We start from the raw sequence: 21,658 nt of genomic DNA, 5'->3' as shown, positions 1-21,658 counted from the left end.
CGCCCGCGCCCCCGCCGCCGCCGCCGCCCCTCCCCCAGCGCGGCTTTTATTTCCCCGATGCCGGCCTGTAACCCGAGCTTTTATTTCCTGGTGGCTCCTTTAAGAGGCAGAGCTCAGTGCTGGGAATTCACGTCAGTTTCTGCACTGAAACTCTCAAGATCAATGAGCAAAGAGCTTTCTCAGTTCTGCCTTTCAGTTTCTCTCTTCCAGGAAGGAAAACATTCGAGAGAACTAGCGAGGGAGAGCGGCGGGAGGGCGGGGGGCGGGGGCGCCGGCCCGGGTGGGAGGAGAGAGCGGGAGGCCGGCCGGGCTGCGCCCCGGGTCGCCGTGCCGCGCCGCGACCTGCAGACCCCGCCGCCGCGCCGCCCGGCTCCCACGCCCCCGCCGCCCCGCGCGGCGACTCCGCCGGCGCCCCGCCCCGCCCCGCGCGCTCGCGGCCCCCCGGGGCGGCCGCCGGGAGAGATGCTGCAAGAAACTTCTTAAATGACCGCGTCCGGCTGGCCGTGGAGCGTTTCTGGGTTGGGGAGAGGAAAGGAAAGTGGAAAAAAACTGAGAACTTCCTGATCTCTCTCGCTGTGAGACATGTCTGAGACTCCTGCTCAGTGTAGCATTAAGGTAAAGATCTTCTCCCCCTCCCTCTCCGGGGTGGAAAACCTTGAGCTGCACTGGCCCGGCCAGTCCTGCTGGGCTCTCCAGTTCCGAGGGGGCTGCTGCAGTCGCTCTGTTCGCAGGAAATTATTTGGGGCGCCGGGGAAGGAGATGCAGCTCGCGGCGGCTGCCGTACCCTTTAGCGTAACCTTGCTACTCCCCCCTCCCGCCGAGCCCCCTGCCGGCTCCTGCGCCCCCACCCCACCCCCTTTCTTTTTGACGGTGAAATGCCCGTCACCATCGGTCAGGAGGATCCCGAGTGGTGTCTAGGACCGTAAAACAGCCCCGTAATTAGTGCTCTTTTTAAAAAACCTGCTCCCTGCTCCTACTCCCAACATGTGACCAAAATGTAACTTTTGTTCCCGAGGGGTGGTCTCCTTAGAAAAAAAGTTCTCCAGCCCCATTGGGGTTGGAATCATTTCTTTAAAAAAAAAAGAAAGAAAGAAAGGCTCCCGGAGTCTGATCAGACAGATTCCTCCCCCCACCCCCAACCCCGATTGTAATTGCAAGCGCTTGTGGAAGAGACAGTCGTGGTGTCAGCTTTTCCTGGGCATTGCACAATGAATTTCTTTCTTTTTGTTTGTTTGTTTGTTTCTTTTTTTAAACCAAGGTGAATAAAGTTGCTGAATGGTTGTTTTACTCGGATGCATCTGAAAGTTGAGCAATCCCAAAGTAAAAAACTCCTGCGATGCAGGGAGAGAGAATTATTTAAGTGACCAGGAAAAATGACCTTCCCGGTTTGACAGTGCAGAGAGGATATCTAAGCGTAGAAATCTCCCGGCTTTCTGGCCATGGTTTGCAGTATTGTAAGTGCAGGAGGGTGGAGGATGTTTGCAAACACAGTACTTAGCTTCCAAGTGGTTGTATTTGTGCATTTATATATGTGTATGTGTGTGTCTATAAAGGCTAGTGGTGCTGCGGTTTGTTGCTTCTAAAAAGTTGCCGTAAAGTTTGCCACCGTGAGGAGGCAGAATGATTTATCCATCTCCCCCAGTTATTTTTGCCATTGCTGCTTTTGTTGTACACTTTCATTTCACTGTCCCATGTACCCAGATGGAAAAGCCTTGCTGCTTCTGTGAGAGGCTGAAGCTGCTGAAGTTTGTTTGTTTGTGGCTTGGCCCATTTAAGATGCATTTATTGAGTGGACCCTGCAGCAACAAGGAACAAATAACTGGTTTTCTTCATTGGTGGGGAATTCGAGAAACCTGTCCTGTTTTAACATTGCTTTTCTGCAGAATCTGTTTAGCGGGAACACAGTATTTTATCATATTTGCTTATTAGGCTTTCACAATTATACTCAGGTTTTAGTGGGTTTTTTTTAATCAGGGAGGATTCTCATGGGTTTGAAGTAGGGTTAATGTGAACTTGAAAAGGTGGGTTGGGTTTAATTGTTTTTACCTGGCAAAAAACACCCAGGGGAACTTTCGGGTTTCTGTGTTTGTACCTATCTGGGGGGAGGCAGCAGTTAAGTCTGTGGTAGAGGGGGTGTTGGGGTAAAAAACTTAAGTAGGTTGATACTTCAATTTCTTTTGCTGTGTAAACTCTATTCTAGGAGTCTGGGAAAGTTCAAGAAAGTCCTACCATACAGCCAAGCTAGTTTATCTGATAAGTCATAACCCAAGCAGTGGTAACTAAGTGATGGGGTATTAAATCAGTAAATTTTATATGGTTCGATGGCAGTAAACTTGAGCTCCGGAGAACTTGGACCAGCTATAGGACAGTAATTTTAGGGTGAAAAACAACAAAAAGCAAGCCTGTGACTTTTCTTGATACCTCTTCTAAAGCAATTGCGTGTGCCTGCCTTTCTGAGGGGCTTATGTGTGGGTGCTGCAGGCACCCCGCCGTGGAAGAAGATTCCAGCAGCCCTTCCCTTGCACACGTGGATGGAACCAGTCCCAAATGGCGCACTCTTTTAAATGTGACATAAGCATTGCCGCCATAGTTGGCATATCTTTTTTTTTCCCCTTATTTACCCTCTCACTTCTTTTCAGGAGCCTCTTTCCTTGACTGTGTATTTCTCTGCAATTAGAATAGACTTAATGTTCTTTACCAGTAATGGAAGTATTGCTTTTATTTGGGATTGTTCTTTACGGAACCAGCACGTGACTGTTTGCTTAGACTGTGTTGAGGTTTAAATGCACATATGGGAAGTGCATTTCTCCGCCGAGTTTGTTTAGTTTGCAGTGTTCCAATAAGAAGTGCTGGAGATCAAGGACTGGGATTATTTTAGCTGGTCTGAAAATGTTCTGGTGGTGTGTGCAGTGTCTCTCTTGTCCTTGGATGTGGTACAGTGACTGCGTAATAAAAGATGTTTGCTGGGGGCCCACAAGCAAGTACTGGAATTGCTTCTTGAGTCCAGTAAACAAGAAACTTTCCTGTGGAGCAGGGAATGAATGTCAGGAGCTTTCAAGGATGAGCGGATAGGTCTGACATCCTGAAGAAGTGTGACATGGAAGGAGATTTCTTGGGGTAGCAGGGTTTCAGCCCAGTCCTGAAACCTTCCTCCCTGGCTTTCATGGCTTACGAGCAGCTGGTCAGCAGGCAGTAAATTCCTCCACAGCTGGTGTGATGGAGCACAGAGGAGTCTGACCAGAGGCAGCCACCGAGGGAAGTACTTTGTTTACTTCTGAGCAGCGTCAGTGCTGCCAGAAGAGAGAAGTGGACGAGTTAGGTGGAATTTCCAGGGCGAAAGTTTCTGAATCAGTCAGTCAGTGACACCTTCGCAGGTATCACTTGTGTGGTGGTGGTTGACGCTGAATGCCTGATGTTGGTCTTTATATTTCTTTTGCACTTTATAAGTGTGTTCCCGTTACTGCAGGGAAGTTAATATTGGGCACAGGTTGCCAGCAGGAGATAGGTTGACTAGCCCAGGGTCACCCAACTTATGGCTGAGCCCCACTGTCTGTCTGCCCTGGACACTCTCATCAGGAGAGATGAAATGCTTCGATTCCTGACCATTTGGGGTTGTTTGAATGTAAGGTCAGGGTCCCCTAACTGTGTACAAAGTCAAATTATTTCTTTTTTAGAGGATTGCATGGCTGACTGCTGGCCGTGGGAGGAAGGAAGAGGCTGTCTTTTCCATCAGCAGCCTTCACCTTCAAGTCACCTGTTCAGTTTTAAGTTCAGCCAAGTCGCAGTGGAAAGTAGTTATGGCCCAGCAGACTGAGTCCTTTGGGAGGCTTGGTGGGCGAGGGCTAGCCATGGTACTACAGAAAATAGTCACATGATCTTTCTGGTCCTCCTTCCTCTGTCCTCCGTCCTGGTTGACTTTCTTAGCGGAACGAAATCTCTTCCTATTTTTAAAAATTTTTTTTATTATAGTTGATTTACAGTGTTCTGTCAATTTCTTCTATACAGCAAAGTGACCAAGTCATATATACGTACATGTATATGCATACACACACACACACACACACATACACATTCTTTTTCTCCTGTTATCTTCTGTCATGTGCTATCAGATGAATGGATTTAGAAGAAATGTCTTATTTTGCTGCTCTCTGGGACACTCTGGGTGTCCCCTCTTGGATTCTGAGCTCGTTGCATTAGGTGGTCATTCCCTTTGTGTCCTTGTCCCCACCCTGGCACCTGGCTCAGAAATGCGTCTCCTTGATGTTTGCCGATGTGCCGTGAGGCACGAGTGGTGGTCAGTGCCCTTTCCTCTCTCTGACCTGGGTGCTCAGAGCATCCACAGGCCCAAGAGAAGTGGTTAATACGGAGGCCTGAAGCATTCCCTTGGGTGTCTGTCCAAAATTACTATCAGTAGAGCTTTGGGCCAATAATAATGTTTTATTATTTTGATACTGCATTTGTGTCTAAACAAAAGGAACTGAGTTGAAAATACGAGAAAGGGGCTTGAGGGATCCCCAGGCTCACGAGTAGTTGCATCAGAGGACTTTGAGACTTTCACAGCCGACAGACCACCTGGGCCAGCATCTGGTCTTGAGCAAGAGGCCGCCCAGACAGCTTAGTGGTTTGCTTCAGCTGACCGGTGACCGAGCCAGGTTAGAGCAACACAACCGTCCTGGTTCTCGGGGCCCCTGCCCCACACTGGCTGGGTTCATGGTGCAGCCCTATAAAAGGCCAAGGAAATTTGATACAATAGATTGCACTCTCTGGCGCTTCCTAGCCTGGTCCATTTTAATCTCAAGCCAGCTGGTCTGAGGGCATGGAGGTATGTGCCAAGGAAGATGGTATGTGGGGGCGCCCTGGGTCGAGAGGGTGTATTGTTAGATGAGAAGAGGAAGTTGGAGGAGGAGGGGTGAGGGGAGAAGGGCTTGGTGGACTTGTAATTTGCACCACTTTCCACAGCAACAGCAATCTTTTTTTTTTTTTAATTGTGATTAAAAGCATGTAGCATTAAATTTACCATCTTACCCATTTTTAAGTTGAGTGATGTTGAGTCACACTGTTGAGCAGCTGATCTCTAACACTTTTTCGTCTTGCTAACACTGAAACTCTGTACTCACTAAACACTAATTTCCCCTCTCCCCTCCTCCCAGCCCTCAGTCACCACCTTTCTATTTTCTGTTTCTGTGATTTTCACTACTTTAAATAGTTCCTATGAGTAGAATCATACTATCTTTATTTTGCTCAGTATCATAGCCTGGAGGCTTATTCGTGTTGTAGCATGTGACAGGATTCTCCCCTTTTCAAGGCTGCATACTATTCCATTTTTGGTATGTGCCACCTTATCTGTTCAACTGTTGGCAGCTCTCTGGGTTACTTCCATCTCACAGCTGTTGTGAATAATGCTGTGGTGAACATGGGTGTGCAGATATCTCTTTGAGATCCTGCTTTGTGTTCTTTGGATATGTCCCCAAAAGTGGGAAGGAGGGGAGCAGCAGTACATTTTTATAGTGTGTGAGCGCCTCGTACTTCTGCTTTAGGCTAAGGGCACTGGGCCTGTTATCAGAATGTTTTCTGAGGAATTCTTGAGGGAACCCTTCCTTGGCTATTTTATCCAGGGGCATCAAACACCTTCATTTATACTTGGTAGGCTCCCTGTTTCAAATGACATCAGCTGAAAACATGGCAGCTGGTCCTAGAGAAATAGTTGCCCTCTTCAGCACAGGTGAGTCAAGGGAAAAAAAAAATACCCCAGACATGGGCACCAGGGGAAGATGGAACTCAAATTCTATGAATCTGAGCTGAGCTGCAGTTGCTCACACTGAGGAAGGCTGGGGGTGGCAGGGGGTGGTGGGTTGGTGTTGGGACTCAGTTGCAGAGCAGGTGCTTTGTGTTTCAGACTTTGAAAAGCTGCCCTTTGGTGTGGATTTGAATCCGTATCAAATGAAGCCCCCTAGGGTGTGGGGTATACAAATGACATATCTGTATGAATGCTACTTTAGGAGAAGCACTGGCATTTGTTTTCTGGCAGAGTCCTACCCTGCCGTATTTGTTGTGAGACATGGGGAAGAAACCAGTCTCTATGTGTGTTTGTTGAATAGAAGGCGTGAGTCGACGCAGGGTTCCTACGCCCAAAGGAGCCCCACTTAGAGACTGTTTGCTGCCAAACCTAGTATCTGGGGATAGAAAGACTAAAGTAGTGAGAAGTCAATATTATGTAGCCGATTAAAATCAACACGTTTTCATTGATTTCTGAACACACCACCAGCCTAAGAACGTATGGCTTTCTGGGGTGTTACAGGCTGAGCCTCGGTGAACAGGCAGAAGTGGCTTGAGTCCACACCACAGGTTGGCTAGGCAGTGCCTGTGATGGTGCAAAATGGTACCAGATGTATCTTATTTGCCCTGTTAATTTGCTTCGACAAGCTTTTCTTCTGAAATAGTGGAAACGTACAGTTCACCCTGGTCTTTGTCTATATGACCTGGGACCGAGGGAAGCAGGGAGGGGAAGGCTATAGCCTGCGTTTGTTAGCACCCCCCCCCCGCCCCCCAGCATGGGCTCCCCCAGTCCGGTGGACTAAGTGGCTGGAAAACTGTGGAACAGCTGCCGTTTGGGAGCTTTACTGAGTCTGCGGAATTCACGGGGCTTGAGTGCCGCTTTGATGATGGTCGTGGCTTCTGCATTTCTTTCTCCTCCTACATCATAACCACCATGGTTTATTGACTTGCGCCTTGTGCTGGTCCTCGAGCCACAAGTTTGACCCACCTTATCTTTTTTTTTTTTTTTTTGTCTTTTTTTTGCCATTTCTTGGGCCGCTCCCGCCGCATATGGAGGTTCCCAGGCTAGGGGTCCAATCGAAGCTGTAGCCACCGGCCTACGCCAGAGCCACAGTAACGCGGGATCCGAGCCGCGTCTGCAACCTACACCACAGCTCACAGCAACGCCAGATCCTTAACCCACTGAGCAAGGGCAGGGACTGAACCCGCAACCTCATGGTTCCTAGTCAGATTCGTGAACCACTGCGCCACAACGGGAACTCCAACCCACCTTATCTTATGTGCTCTTAACAAGTCCCTCAGGGAGGTGGGTTTTCTCCCCATTTTACACACGAGCCTAAAGCCCAGAGCAGTTAAGCCATGTGTTGGCCGAAGATCCCACGGGCCTGAGTCCGCATCTCGGACCACCGTTCTAAGGCATTTTCCCTGGGGCCGGTCTTAAGGGTGGTCACCCCTGTGAAGACGGCTAGGAAGCCGAGAGCGCGGGGGCGCTGGTGGAGCTTCACATGGGCTAAGACGAGAGGCAGGAGTGGAGCTGGCAGAGATGTTCCTCTCCGCCCTGGTCCCCTCCCAGGGTGGGTGGTTCCCGACCATCCCTCTCGTGGCGGGTCACCAGAGGGCCACGCTGCACCACTCATCTCTGGATGGATGGCCAGATCTTCCCTTTTCACACCAATGCCTGATGTTCTCTGGTGATATTTGGTGTCTCAGTGGGTTTCATTTGGGCCCTTTTCATGTTTTTCTCAGACACCTTCCTTTTCCGCCAGTGCCTCCTTCCACATCATCAGGTGGGCAACAGGCCTGGGCCGTGATCTCTCATCCTGCCCACACCTGGGTCACAACCTGGTCAGTCTCTTCTCCTTCCATGGCTTTTTCCAAAAAAAATTTTTTCCCGCATTTAAAATGTTTTACGCAATCCACGACCATACTGCTTTTTTTTGTCTTTATTTAGGTCCACACCTGCGGCATATAGACATTCCCAGGCTAGGGGTAGAATCAGAGCTGCAACTGCCGGCCTACACCACAGCAATGCAGGATCCGAGCCACGTGTGTGACCTGTACCACAGCTCATGACAATGCTGGATCCTTAACCCACTGTGCGAGGCCAGAGATTGAATCTGCTTCCGCATGGATGCGAGTCAGATTCGTTTCTGCTGATATGCGACGGGAACTCCCCACGCTGCTTTTTAAAAACCATGCCTCGTGACCGTCTTTAATACCATGTGATGTCTAGGAATCTGTTTGGTGCCTTTTCAGGTATTGCCTGATTGTCTCCCTGCCACCAAAAGGACTCACTTTGTTCCCTTGTGCTCTCCTGCTAGCCTGACCCGACAGGCCTTGTTCTCATTTCCTTGGGGCCCTCTGACTTTATAAAGGTCTGGATGTGAACGGCTTTAAGGAAGCATGACTTTAGGACAGATAGAAGGAAGGAGGCAGACTGGGAGATGAAAGGAGAGAAAGCGTGACCCTAAATTCTCCCGAGCAGCTGAGGAAACTGAGTCCCGTGACATTTAAAGAGCCTATCTGAGAGCACAGTGTTCTTCGTTAGCTGCGTCAGCGTCAGGTATTTTGTCCCAGGGCCATGTCCCCTAACAGGGCGGCCCAGGAAAGGGGGTGAAAATCAGCCAAGAACCCAGAAAGCATAGCTGCATCACGAGAACTCACATGAAGAGTGTGAAACCCCTTTGTCTGGCACCACCCAATGACTGACAATATTAAGGACTGTCTCCATGACCTTCAAGACAAACTTTATTTATTTTTCTTTGGAGGGCCACACCTGTGGCAAATGGAAGTTCCCAGCCTCAGGGCGGATTCAGAGCTACAGCTGCCAGCCAACGCCACAGCCTCAGCCACGCCAGATCCGAGCTGCATCTGCGACTTGCACCGCAGCGCATGGCAACGCCAGATCCTTAACCCACTTAGTGAAGCCAGGGAGCAAACCTGCGTCCTCATGGATACCAGTGGGGTTCTTAACCTGCTGAGCCACAACGGGAATGCCTCAAGACAGACCTTAAGTTAGGAGATTTAGGAAGTGAGGAAATAATGTGCTGCAGTTTGAAATGCTTGTTCAACAAAAATGGTTTACATAGAAATAAAGTTCTGGAGTTCCCGTCGTGGCGCAGTGGTTAACAAATCTGACTAGGAACCATGAGGTTGCGGGTTCGGTCCTTGCCCTTGCTCAGTGGGTTAACGATCCGGCGTTGCCGTGAGCTGTGGTGTAGGTTGCAGACACGGCTCGGATCCTGCGTTGCTGTGGCTCTGGCGTAGGCCGGTGGCTACAGCTCCGATTCAACCCCTAGCCTGGGAACCTCCATATGCCGTGGGAGCGGCCCAAGAAATAGCAACAATAACAACAACAACAACAAAAGACAAAAAGACCAAAAAAAAAAAAAAAAAATTCTTATGTTTTAAAAAGGCCACACTTCAGTTATCTGTACATATGACTTATGACAATAATGCTCTGCTCCCCAGGGAGGCCAGGAAGGAGCTACCCCATGAATCTGCATGCTCACCAGACCTCGTGAGCTCCTCGGGGGTATTTTCCCTTTGTCTGTGGGTGTCAGACACATGGAAAACAATCTTTTTTTCCTGAATGACCTGAGAAGGACCTACGGCCCCGTGGGTGTGAGCACCGTGGGTGCACGTGCTCAGTGATGCAATGTTGCCACCGTGTTGTTCCAGTCGTTGCAGCTGCAGAGTTTGATGTGGGTTTTATTCTGCCTGATGCTGGTCTTTGGTTCTTATCTGTCAAGTTGATTTCCCTAAAGGGAATCGAAAGTTCCTGGGAAGAGGGGCCTGGTCATTGCTACACTGTGGAGTGCCTCTAGGCGCAGGACAGACCCTGGGGCATACAGACCTGAGTGTGAAGCCTGCTCTTGAACTTGAACTTCTTCGTCTTAAGCTTGAACCTGTTAAGTCATCTGAGGTGGTAGTAAAAAAACTTGTCTCTGGGGCTGTTGGAATATGTCAGTTTTCCTAGTGCAGTGCCTTTTATCGTTAAAAACAAACAAACCCAAAACACTTAGTTCGCCCTTGTAAAAATCCACCCATCACAGGCACCTAGAGGGGTTAGGGATTTTCTAGTCCTGTGCCTACATTATACAGTCAAGAAAGCAGAGGCCAGAGATGTTACAGACTTGCTCCAGCGCCCGTGGCTGGTTGAAGGCACCGCCTGAACTAAACTTCAGGCCTCCCAAGCTGGCCGACTCCCAGCCAGGGCTCTTGTCACTGTCCCCTTGAGTTTCTCACAGGCCTGGGATCGCTCAGGCAGCTCTCAGCAAAGCTCTGACTTTGACTTTCATTGAATGCAAGCCTCAACAACAGGAGAGACGGGCCAACTGCAATTACATGGTGGAAACAGATGCCTTTTGCGTCTTGAACTTGAGGGAAGAGCTCAGACGGTTCTGAATAAGTTTCCAGAGATGAAAGAAGAGAGAAAAAAAACCCTAAGCCTGGAAGTACTGTGCAGGGACTCTGACGAGCATTATTACTCAGCCCTCAAGTATTCGAACCTCTTCAGGGATCTGCTTGTTCATACAGTCGCTTATTATTTGTGACCGGGGCGAGCCTTGAGAGGGAGCATCAGTTCTTCCGTCTGCTTTTGTGTAACCGGCAGCTCCATGTCTGTCTGATCACACAGGAGACACTGTTTGCTGTGGGTGGTGAATTTCCAGTTTCAGGAGTCAGGAGTAGATGGCTCTTCATGGATGTTTGTACGGAAGAGTTCGAAAAAGCCACATGTGTTGCTGTGGGGTGTGAGGGAACCTTCGTTTTTAGTAGATGTTAAAGGGCTGAAGTATCTGTTTGCAGCAACTGTAATTCGCTTTGCTGTTAAATGTTAAGTGAGAAGATGAAACGGAGCCTGGATAATGACCCCCCCCTTCCATTTGTTTAAAGTTTTATGGAAGAATGGTTGATTTACAGTGCTATGATAATTTCTCCTGTGCCAGAAAGTGATTCAGTTACACATATACACACACATCCTTTCTTTTCTTTTTTTTCCTTTTTTTTTTTTTTTTTTTTAATAGTGCCGCACCTGTGGCATATGGAAGTTCCCGGGCTAGGGGTTGAATAGGAGCTACAGCTGCCAGCTACACCACAGTCCACAGCAACACCGGATTCTTAACCCACTGAACAAGGTCAGGGATCAAACCCATGTCGTCATGGATGCTAGTGGGGTTCCTTACCACTGAGCCACGATGGGAACTCCCCACATCCTTTCTTTTCCAGATTCTTTTCCTATATAGATGATCCCAGACTACTGGGTAGAGTTCCCTGTGCTATACAGCAGGTCCCTATTGGCCAACCCTTCCATATACCACAGTGCGCGTGTGCTAATCCCAAACCCCCAGTCCTCCCCCCTACCTGTCCCCGTTGGTAATCATAAGTTTGTTCTCAAAGTCTGTGAGTCTGTTTCTGTTTGGCAGATAAGTTCATTTGTATTCTTTTTTTTTAAGATTCCACACATAAGTGATAACATATGATGTCTGTCTTTCACTAACTTCACTTAACATGATAATCTTTAGGTCCATCCATGTTGCTGAAAATGGCATTATTTTGTTCTTCTTTGTGGCTGAGTGATAGTCCATTGTATATAAGTACCACATCTTCTTTATCCATTTATCTGTTGATGGACGTTGAGGTTGCTTCCATGTCTCGGCTATTGTAAAAATAGCCCGTTTGAGGAACGGTGGAGAGAAAGCGGCTTCCTCCGCCAACCCCTGGAAGCAGGTGTGGGCACTTTTTCAGGCTGGTGAGGCATCTAGGTTTAGGGATAGACCGTTCCTCTGCCTTCACTGTGGAAAACACATGAAAGTTGGTGATTTTCTTCTTGGCAGTCTGGTACCCTCTTATGTGGCCAGGTGTCTTTATCTTTGTGAAGATGTCTCTTTATCATGAGGTCAGTAATCCCTGCTTCCGTCACATCCCCTGTGCGTCAGGAAGGGGAGATGCCAACTCTCAAGTATTTCCCGGAAGAAACGAACTACAGATAGAAATCAGCCTTGTAATGAAAAACAGAATCAATCCCCAAAGGACAGCCTGTTTGTCTCTGAAGTCACCCATGTCCCTCACACTTCCCCTGGGTCCCTGGGGAGAGCATGGGCTAGGTGCGCAGTGGTGGCCTCAGTGTGCCCGCCCTGCTGTGATGTGGCCAGGGCCCTGCTGGGGTCCCCGATGGAGGATCCAGGTCAGGAGACAATCTGGAATCAGTGTGGTCTGGAGCGTAATAATTCATATTTGGATAAACAGATCCGCTGCTGGTGTGGGCAGGAGGAGCTGTAGCAGAGGCTTTATAAAAGGGAGCGAGTGTTGGCTAAGCCCTTTTCTGGACTGCTTGGGGGAGCACAGACATGAGAAGGCAACTTTTTTCCATGTTACTGCCTTCATTCATTATTGCTTCTAGACCATATATCTTTCCCAGACACTCTCCTGGAGCATCACATTGGCCTCTGGCCAGAGCAAGCCACACAGTAGCGTCCGTCTCTGGACTTGGACACCTGATCCAGCTCTATCTTTTCATATATAAAATCGTGATCACAGGCTGGGCACCCCAAGGAATGGCAGGGAGTTGTCTTTTTTTTTTTCTTTTTTGTCTTTCTAGGGCTGCATCTGCGGCTTACGGAAGTTCCTAGGCTAGGGGTCGAATCAGAGCGATAGCTGCTGGCCTACACCAGAGCCATAGCAACACAGGATTCGAGCCGTGTCTGCAACCTACACCACAGCTTACGGCAATGCCGGATCCTTAACCCACTGAGCAAGGCCAGGGATCAAACCTGCAACCTCACGGATGCTCGTCAGATTTGTTAATCACGACTGGAATTCCGTATTGTCTTTCTTTGGGTTTCTGTGTGTGCTCTGGCGTCCATCGTCATGCCCCAGAGTTGGCACATCTGGTTTTGGGAAATAGGTAATCTGAAGGACTTGGAAGCCTGGTGCATTTTGTAGTTGCGTTTTGACTTGAGATCTGGGAGATCTAAAAAATCTCATGTCATGACTGGTGTTACTTGACTGGTGTTTTGCAGGGTTGAGACTGTGGCTCTCCTCACGGTTTTGACAATCAGGGCCCATGACGGGTGGGGACGGAAGGTCACTGTGCACCTTTTGATCTGGCCTGTATTTGCAGCGAGGTGACCTGGGTGGGAGCGTTGTCCTTCAGGGATGAAATCTGAGTGCCGTCGATCCCAGGTCTTCGTGTGTCTCCTCTTCTCCCGGACTGAAGACCTGAGTGACCCGGTCTGGCTGACTCCATCTCAAATCCCCTGGACAGCTGCCAGCTCCGCACTTGACTTTGTGCCCCTGAGCCTGCCCTTGGTCTGCTGACTCGCACACTTCAGCGTGAGGTGGAAGGAGAGACTGTACCCGTGGGCAAAAGTTGGAGTCTTTGCCCTCAGCAGAGAAACAAAGGCTCCCTTTCTGCAGTTGGCATTCTGCTTTTTTTTTTTTTTTTTTTTTTGTATCTCTGAGGCTCTGTGCTCTTGGCGAGGCCGTGGGTTAGTGGTGAGGGCACACTGCTTGGCGGCTGAAGTCAGCTGCAGGTCAGACACGGTTTCTGAACACAGTGGAATTCAGGGGGAATGTTGGCACACAGGAAGGCCGGAGTGATGATCCCCCAATCTTTTTCAGCTTTGCTGCCAGGGCATCTTTAACGATCACCCAGGCCAGGGGAGAGCTGGGCACAGCAACCTGGGTGTTTGGTTACCTCTCAAGTAGGGCACCTATTAGAACCACCCATCTTCCATGCTCCCACCCTCCCTGGCACCGTGGCTTTGCTAAGCTCCGTCCCCTAGAGCATGAGCAAAGAACCGCTGACATCAACGGCAGGAACTATCTTTCCCCGTTTTCTGGGTGTAAGGTCGTGGGCTCTGTTTGGAGATATGTGGGCCAAGGCCTCCGAGGGAAAAGAACCTTAAAAACACAAGAGAGGAAAACAGGCAGGAAGCCATGCAGCCCCCACTGAAAAGGCCTTGTTCCTCCAGCAGAGGGAGGAGGTGGGTCCCCGCACCCAAGTCACTGTTAACCTCAGCCGGCTCTTCTGAGAATTTGTCTGTCTTGAACAATTTGGTAAAATGGCCAGATGGAGCTCCTGTAAGCTAGGGGGAATGCCTGCGTGTGCGTTCGTGGTCAGCCCCGGTGTTGAACAGTCTGATTTCAGGGAAAGATGGTTCCATGTACATTTCCATTTCAGCTGTGGTATTTCAAGGTTTACTGTGGATGGGGTGTGGGTGGATGAGAAGGTAATCCTCTTGCCTCTTGGTTAATTTTATCTAGGTTATGGGTGAAAGTGGGTTCACAGCATCTCCTGTTTATTACTTAGGTACGTTTTAGGATGACCTGCAAAGCCTAGTCTGGGCAAATCTCGTTGTCCTGCCCTGATGCACATGGTCGTGGACTCAGGCTTAATGCCAAATGGATGATTAGAATCTGTGTCACAGCTCCGGCTGTGATTTTTCTTGGGGTCTTGTACACGTAAGTTTCTCCTCTCGCAGTCCTCTGGGACTCCGCGTGGGGCTGCGCTGACAGGGTTGTGCCACCCTGGGGAAGTTCTGGCTGCGCACCTCCCCAGGCAGGTGAGGTGAGTGCTAGCGCAGCTGGCCACACCTTGGGCAGGTGACAGTACTTAGCACCTCAGGGGTTTCTGTTACACCATTTGCCAGAAAGGTAATCTCTCTGCTGGTCGTCTGTCCCCAGGACACACATGTCAGGCTTTGGGGGAGAAGTCACCATTTCAAGTTCACTCTTTGTTGCTTCTGCATGCATGAATGGCCTCATAATTGAAGTGCATTGAACTCTTGCTCCACAATCCAAAGCCTGGAAAGTAGCTTCTTTGGGTCAAGGAAACGTTCCGAGGTAAAATAATTGAAGGCTCAAGCTTAAAAACCAACACTGGAGGTTAGAATTAGCAGGTTTTAGAGGGAAGAAGTGAGAGGCTGGCTGACACCAGACCTTTTTACACTATTTTTAGTTCTGGTCAGGATGGTATGGTGTGGCTTATGCTTTTTGAGGCATCATTCTGCTTTTATTCAAGGGATTTGTTCTTGTGACTGTGTTTGCATCTATGTACAGGTATCGCATGCTCATGGGATAGTATGTTACAGAAATTATGGGGGAATCTGCTTTTCAGCTTATGGAGTGAAAGATTGCATGAAACCCAGCCTCATGGCAAAGAGACCTTACATATAGATATAAAATATGTCTCCTTGGAGGGTTGGCTGTCTGATGGGCTATAAACAGATTGTTAAACAATAATGTGAGGGGTTGTTAACAAGCTGTTTCTAAGAGCATCTCCCTGGTCTGGTGTGAAAAGGTAACGTGTACATATTGCAGCTATGAAACAGTTTGCCTGTGGTGTTTATATGTTGGTATTGTGTGTGTGTGCGCATGCATTTTCAGCGGTGAATGAGCTGAAAAGATAATTTTTTCAGCTGAAGTATAGTTGATTCACAATACTGTGTTTCGGGTATACAGCAAAGTGATTGGGTCATACATATGTATGTATATATCTATGGTTTTGTTTTTTTTACTTCTTTTCCATTATAGTTAATTACAAGATAGTGACTATAGTTCCCTGGGCTATACAGTAAATCCTTGTCATTTATCTACTTTGTAGGTGGTGATGGGTCCGTTAATCACCCCACCCGCGTTCCCCTTTGGTAACCATGTTTGTTTTCTATGTCTGAGAGTCTCTTTCTGTTTTGTAAATACGTTTTTGTGCCGTGTTTTAGATTCCACCTATAAGTGATAGTATAACATTTGTCTTTGTCTTAACTTTACTTAGTAGGACAATCTCTAGGTCCATCTATGTTGCTGCAAATGGCATTATTTCATTCTTTTTTATGGCTGAGTAATTGTATATTGTGTATTTATATAGCACATTTTCTTTAGACATTCATCTGTTGATGGGCATTTAGCTTGCTTCCATGTCTTGGTTATTATAAATAGTGCTGTGTTGGACCCTGGGGTGCATGTATCTTGAAAAGATAATTTTAAATGTTGGTTTATTTGCTCTTATGCCAGTGTCCGCATTCTATGCTGGGCTATGTTCTTACTGTTTTTTTAAGCGGACATAAATGAAGAGATGTTTGATCTGCATAGGGTATGAATCAACCAAACTTCAGAAAGCCTTAGGAGTTGCTGCTGTGGTGCAGTGGGTTAAGAATCCGGCTGAAGCAGCTTGGGTCGCTGTGGAGGTGCAGGTTTGATCCTCGCCCTGTCACAGTGGGTTGAAGGTTCTGGCATTGCTACAGCTGTGGCTCTGATTCAGTCCCCGGCCTGGGAACTTACATATGCCACAGGTGTAGCCATTAAAAAAAAAAAAGGCTTTAATATGTTTGTGATAATACCCTAAGTATATAATAACTGCTTTAAGGAATTAGAATACTTGGATAAATAGGGAAATCACTTCCCTTAAGCAAACTGGCATTCAGGTTCTTAGGTTCAGTGAAGCAGGGTTCCTCTCATGTGTCCAATCTTATTTGAACTTCTTGTCACGTTCAGGTGACATAGCTGAAAATTGGTCCATGCCAGTTTTGGCCACTCTTGGATTTTAATGAGGACTCTATCTTGTTACTGGGATGCCACGCTGCTACTGTGTTCGCAGCTGCTGTGTTGAAAACAGGTGTCTCTTCTAATCCCCCGACTGGATCGGTTTGCTAGCCTGGCACAGCCTTATTATTATTGTTATTTATTTATTTATTCTTGTCTCACGTAGGTCAGATAACTGCCAGGAGCTGCTGGCGAGCAGGATTAATGGGAGAGAAGATGGCAGCTTTTCTTGGTGGAGGTTTCTGTTAAAAGAATCCACCTGAGAGTCTTAGACCATAAAGACAGAGCTACGCGGAACTGTCTGGGATCCGAATCACAGGGGAGAGCAGCCAGAAGCAGGATAGTAATCATAGTTCTGCCAAATCACCTCTCGCTCCTTCTTCAAAGGCCGACGTGGCCACAGGAGCCGTCCAAGGCAGGGCAGCGAGCGGTGACCCTTCTCTGGTCCACGGCACATGCACGGGCTCATCCGCCGTTGCTTCTTCAGGCCACTGTATCCTGAGCTCCTGGAGGGTGGGTGTGCGGTATTGTCAGCCTGCCTGGCTGTCTGGTGCAGAGTCCACACCCCGTGACCCTCTCACTGTCCTTTCTTTTCCATTCTGACCAGCACTGCCTTCCCCCTGGCCCCAGAAATTGAGCACACCTGGCCCTTTTTTTTTCTTTTCTTTTTTTTTTTTTTTTTTTTTGGCTTTTTGCCTTTTCTCGGGCCGCTCCTCAGCAAGTCGGTATCCGAGCCGCGTCGGCGACCTACACCACAGCTCACGGCAACACCGGATCCTTAACCCACTGAGGAAGGCCAGGGATTGAACCCACAACCTCATGGTTCCTAGTTGGATTCGTTAACCACTGAGCCACGACGGGAACTCCTTTTTCTCTCCCCCCCCCCCCGCCCCGGCTCTTTCTGACACTGCCATTCAGGGTGAAACCCAGCTCTTTATTGCAGCATCGAGGCCCTGGACAGGCTGCCTTTCTGAAATCTTCACCCTCCCACGCCCCTTTGTATTCCAACCAATACCTTCTCTTCTCGCCAACCACAGAATGAACTTTCGTGCCTGAAATCTTGCCCCGATCCGTTTTCTGCCCAGTAGCCAACTTGTCATCTGAAGCCAGTTTCTTAAGCCTTCTCTGGTGCTGTTGGGCACAGCGTCCTATAATACCATTGAACATGCCCCCGTTACTGGCAGTGATCCTGTTATAGCTTAATTGTGTGCCATCCTCTAGCTAGAGTGAAAGTACGCTGAGAGCAAGCGGTTGATGGATTGGTTTTATATTTCCAGTGCCCAGGGCAGGGCCTGGCACAGAGAAGATCCAGTATGTTAGTTGAATCAAATTTTTTTAAAATCAGCAAGTATTTTAAAAAAAATTTTATTGAAATATAGTTAGTTGATGTATACGGTTGTGTTTTAGGTGTACAGCTAAGTGATTCAGTTGTACATACGTATGTATGTATTTTTTTATTTTAAAATTTATTTCCATTTTTTCTTCTTTTTAGGGCTGTACCTGCTGCAAATGGATGTTCCCAGACTAGGGGTCACATGGGAGCTGCAGCTGCTGGCCTTCCTCATGGCCGCAGCAACTCGGGATCCAAGCCGCATCTGCGACCTCCATTACAGCTTGTGGCAACACCACTGAGTGAGGCCAAGGATTGAACCCACATGCTCATGGATACTAGTCGGGCTTTTAATCCACCAGGCCACAACAGGAACTCCTATATGTGTATATATCTTCTTTTGCAGATTCTTCTCCATTATATGTTATTACAAATTATTAAGTGGAGTTCCTTGTGCTGTGGAGTAGGTCCTTGCTAGTTATCTATTTTATGTATAGTAGTGTATATATTTTAATGCCAAACTCGTAAAATTTATCCCTCCCCCCGGCCTTTCTCTCTTAGTAACGGTAAGTTTGTTTTCTATGTCTGCGAGTCTGTTTCTGTTTTGTAAATAAGTTCATTTGTATCATTTTTTTTAGATTGCACATGTAAGTGTAGGTCAGCAAGTATTTATTAGGATTCTATTATGAGCTCGGTGGATATTGGGCCCTGTGCTGTGTAAGAGAGTATAAGTTGAAAACTTCACCCACTTTTGAAGTCCTGAGCAAATACCCCTTGAAGACAGAGGAAGGAAGGAAGGAAGGAAGGAAGGTAGGTAGAGACCTCATGTCTCTTGCAGCGTCAGGACCGCATAGCAGGGCCAAGTGATACCCAAGCTCCCCTAAGAGATCTAAGGCCCCCCCCCCCGCCCCCGGTGACCTAAGGCCCATCCATAAGTCCTAAGGCCCACCCATGAGACCAGAGGGCCCCCCCCCATGAGACTAAGGACCCCCACGAGACCTAAGGCCCCCATGTGACCTAAGTTCCCCCATGAGACAAGAGCCCCCACCACAAGACCTAAGCCCCCCCCATATAACCTAAGGCCCCCCACGAGACCTAAATCCTGCCTATGAGACCTAAGCCTCTTCCATGAGACCAAGACCCCCCCACGAGACCTGAATCTTGAACAGACACGTGCATACACGGCGCCTGCTCGCTCTTTCCCTCTTGATTGCCCATCTTGCAGCGAGGAACAGAGGCAGCTGGAGACTAGAGAACCTCTAGGCCGGGCTGCAGAAGGGAGCCTGGACAGCTCCGTCCTCTTTTCTTGGCCCAGGATGCATCCCGGGTCATCAGCTGGTGGCTGTTTGCTGTGGCCATAGGCAGTCCTGAGATTGCTGGGTGCGATCCTTTGGGAGCCAGTGGTCTGTCACCACGGTGTGGGGCTGGCCGCTCCTCACCTCACCCATCTGCTCCCTGGCTGGTGGAGGTGACCCAAGAGCAGAGCAGTACCTGAGCCTTCTGCGAAGGCTGGGATTGCCTTTCCAGGAGCAGGGAGGCATCTGACCTTTCCCCTGGTCAGCTCTCCAATCTTCTGTTCCAGATCCCATGCTGTCTTCCACACTTGTCTCAGGGCTGAGCTCTATTTAACTCCCAGAAGGTTGCCCAGGGTCTAAGCCTGAGTGTACCTCCAGGACTAGAAAACTGGCCCCAAGTCCCGACTTAGAACAGTCTGACAGTCTCAGCCTTCCTTCCTTCCTCCCTCCCTCCCTTCCTTCCTTTGTTATCTTTTTAGGGCCACACCCACAGCATATGGAGGTTCCCAGGCTAGGGGTCCAATTGGAGCTGTAGCCTGCAGCCTACACCACAGCCAGAGCAACACCAGATCCTTAATCCTCTGAATGCGGCCAAGGATCAGACCCGTGTCCTCATGGATGCTAGTTGGGTTCTTCACCCGCTGAGTCACAACGGGAACTCCAGCCTCAGCATTTCTGTTTACAGTGGACATCTCAATGCTCTGTGCTTAAAGAGGAGACTGTTAGGAGAGTGTAGAGTTAGGAACAATCTGACGAGTGTGAGAGGGACCCATCTGGAGAAGCCAGGTATTTTCAGGTACAGACAGACACACCTGAGCCTTCCATGCAAGCCCAGGTATTCATTTTCTGCCTTTGCTTATTGCCTTTGACGTATAGCTGGGATTCAGGGCTTTCCAGGGGCAACGTTCAACTTCTCCAGCCCAGCCAGACCTCAGCAAGTGTTCTTTCACAGTTCCCCCAAACTGTCACCTGCCAGGTTTTCCTGACCCCCTGCCTTTCCCCGAGCTGCCTTGCAGCATCCTGTCCGCCTTCCTGATCTTGGTCTCTTCCTGGCTGCAGGTGGGGCTGTCTCTCTGCTGCTTTGCCCTAGGCCCTTCTGTCCCCGCAGGGCACCCAGGATTGGTTTCCCTTGCCTCCCAGGCAGGCTTACCAGCAGTTGTGTGGCAAGTCAGCAGCTGTTAACAGGAATGCCCAGCGAAGCCACACTGGGGAGCAGCAGAGCATAGGTCCGTGTGCATCCAGTGAAAAGGCACGTTTATGAAGCTGCCGAGGTGGGGGTGGCCACAAAGGGTGTGCCTTTTTCAGAACACTCAGCGCATACGCCTCAAACTTGGACCACGTGGTGCTGTCCTGTTTCCTTCCTCCCACCGTTGCTACCCTTGCTCACCTCTCCACGGCCAAGGCTGTTGATGGAAAGGCCATTTCCTTCTCGTCCACTTCCTTTCTCTTCCCTCCAGTCTGACAAGACCCAAGGGTAAGCTTACTCTTCGGGAACACGGGAACCTGGGCTTAGCACTGGTGGGAGCTTGGGTTCCTGAAAATCAGTGGGAACAATCTAATCTTGGGACTGTCTCCCTTTCAGTCCTGCGAGGAATTTCAATCCTAGTTCTAGCCACCTGCTTAAGGACAAACTTTAGAACCTCTGTGACTATTTTAGGGCAGTCATTGTTTTCACTTGAAGTTGCTGAAAGATTGACCTGCCCAGGAGGAAAATTTCAGGACTCGTTCTTTAATGGGCTGTTGAAATAGAAATGAGATAACAAATATCCATGCAATGGCGTGGGGTGGGCAACCCCCCTCTCCCCGCCGCCCCAAGCAGGAGTTGTCATCTTTTCCAAACCCTAAAAATTGTGACATTGAAGGACTTCTCGTTGTTTGTCGCGTATGTGGCAAGTCTTACAAAAGGGTACGCTGTTCGTTTTTTCAACAAACTAGCTCTTGTCAAAAATAAAATTGCACGAGATCAGGCCTGTTGAGGAGTAGCCTTCGTCCCAGCGAGCGTTCCAGGGTGGCCAAGGTGACACTCCGTGACCAAAGACACCAGACTGTGGGTCTTCGCTGTACTTCCTCCAGTTTTAGGACCCTTGGCTGGTCTTGAGGAGTAGTGAGTATGTTTGTCTTTTTTCTGGATGAACGTTGCAGGGACAATTAAGCCTTCTTCTGCCTCAGGGCAGAATCCGATCCCACGCTGAGATCAGGAAGAAGCTTTCCCCATAGGATCAGATTGCACGGTTGCCCAGCCAGGTGTGCTACCTCTGCTAAATACAGAGAACCCGCACAGGCCTCCTTACTGGCCATCTCAGAGCAGGAAGTTGGATCCTTGGCCAGCAGCCTGATTCCCTTGGCACATCCTGCTCTCGAAGATGGCAGGCAGCCGCCCTGGTGCTCTTGGACTTGGCTTTCCTCCAGCTGTGCTGTGCTGGGTCTTTAGACCCCTACAACCCTTTGCAATTCTCACTTTGCAGGAGGTTTGAACGTGTGTCTCAGCATCCACCCACCCACCCAATGCATACACGTGGACGCACGTACCCTCATCTTTAAAAGAGTTTTGCATGAATTTGCTTCCCCTTTCCTGGGCTTTGCTTTGGTCCGACACCACATCCAACCCATATGCATTCCCGGAACATCAAAATGCCATTCGCAGCGCACAGTCGAATTTTTTAAGGCTTGCAGGTGCCAGTCTCAAGCTTGTGTTGTACATGACTTTGAAGTCTGA

At 49.0% G+C, this 21,658-nt stretch overlaps 1 protein-coding gene across 6 annotated transcripts in view; it reads left to right on the top strand.

Moving 5' to 3' along the window:
• Positions 1–346: 346 nt before the first annotated feature.
• The window catches only part of ETV6 (ETS variant transcription factor 6), a 253,951-nt gene continuing 232,639 nt past the window's right edge, over positions 347–21,658 (top strand). For all 6 annotated transcript variants that reach the window (XR_014803833.1, XR_014803834.1, XM_084956744.1 and 3 more), the window contains exon 1: positions 347–615. Coding sequence is in view for 2 of the 6 variants with exons in the window: in XM_005652587.4 (XP_005652644.1) it covers positions 583–615 (33 nt within the window). In the remaining 4 variants the exon portion in view is untranslated. The remainder of the gene's footprint in view (positions 616–21,658) is intronic.

Source organism: Sus scrofa, chromosome 5 (assembly GCF_054392235.1).
Source record: "Sus scrofa isolate SSC_HxYL_T2T_F1_AM1 chromosome 5, Sscrofa_HxYL_maternal_Yorkshire_Landrace_v2.0, whole genome shotgun sequence".
NCBI lineage: Eukaryota > Metazoa > Chordata > Mammalia > Artiodactyla > Suidae > Sus > Sus scrofa.
This window is presented reverse-complemented; position numbering and strand designations above follow the sequence as displayed.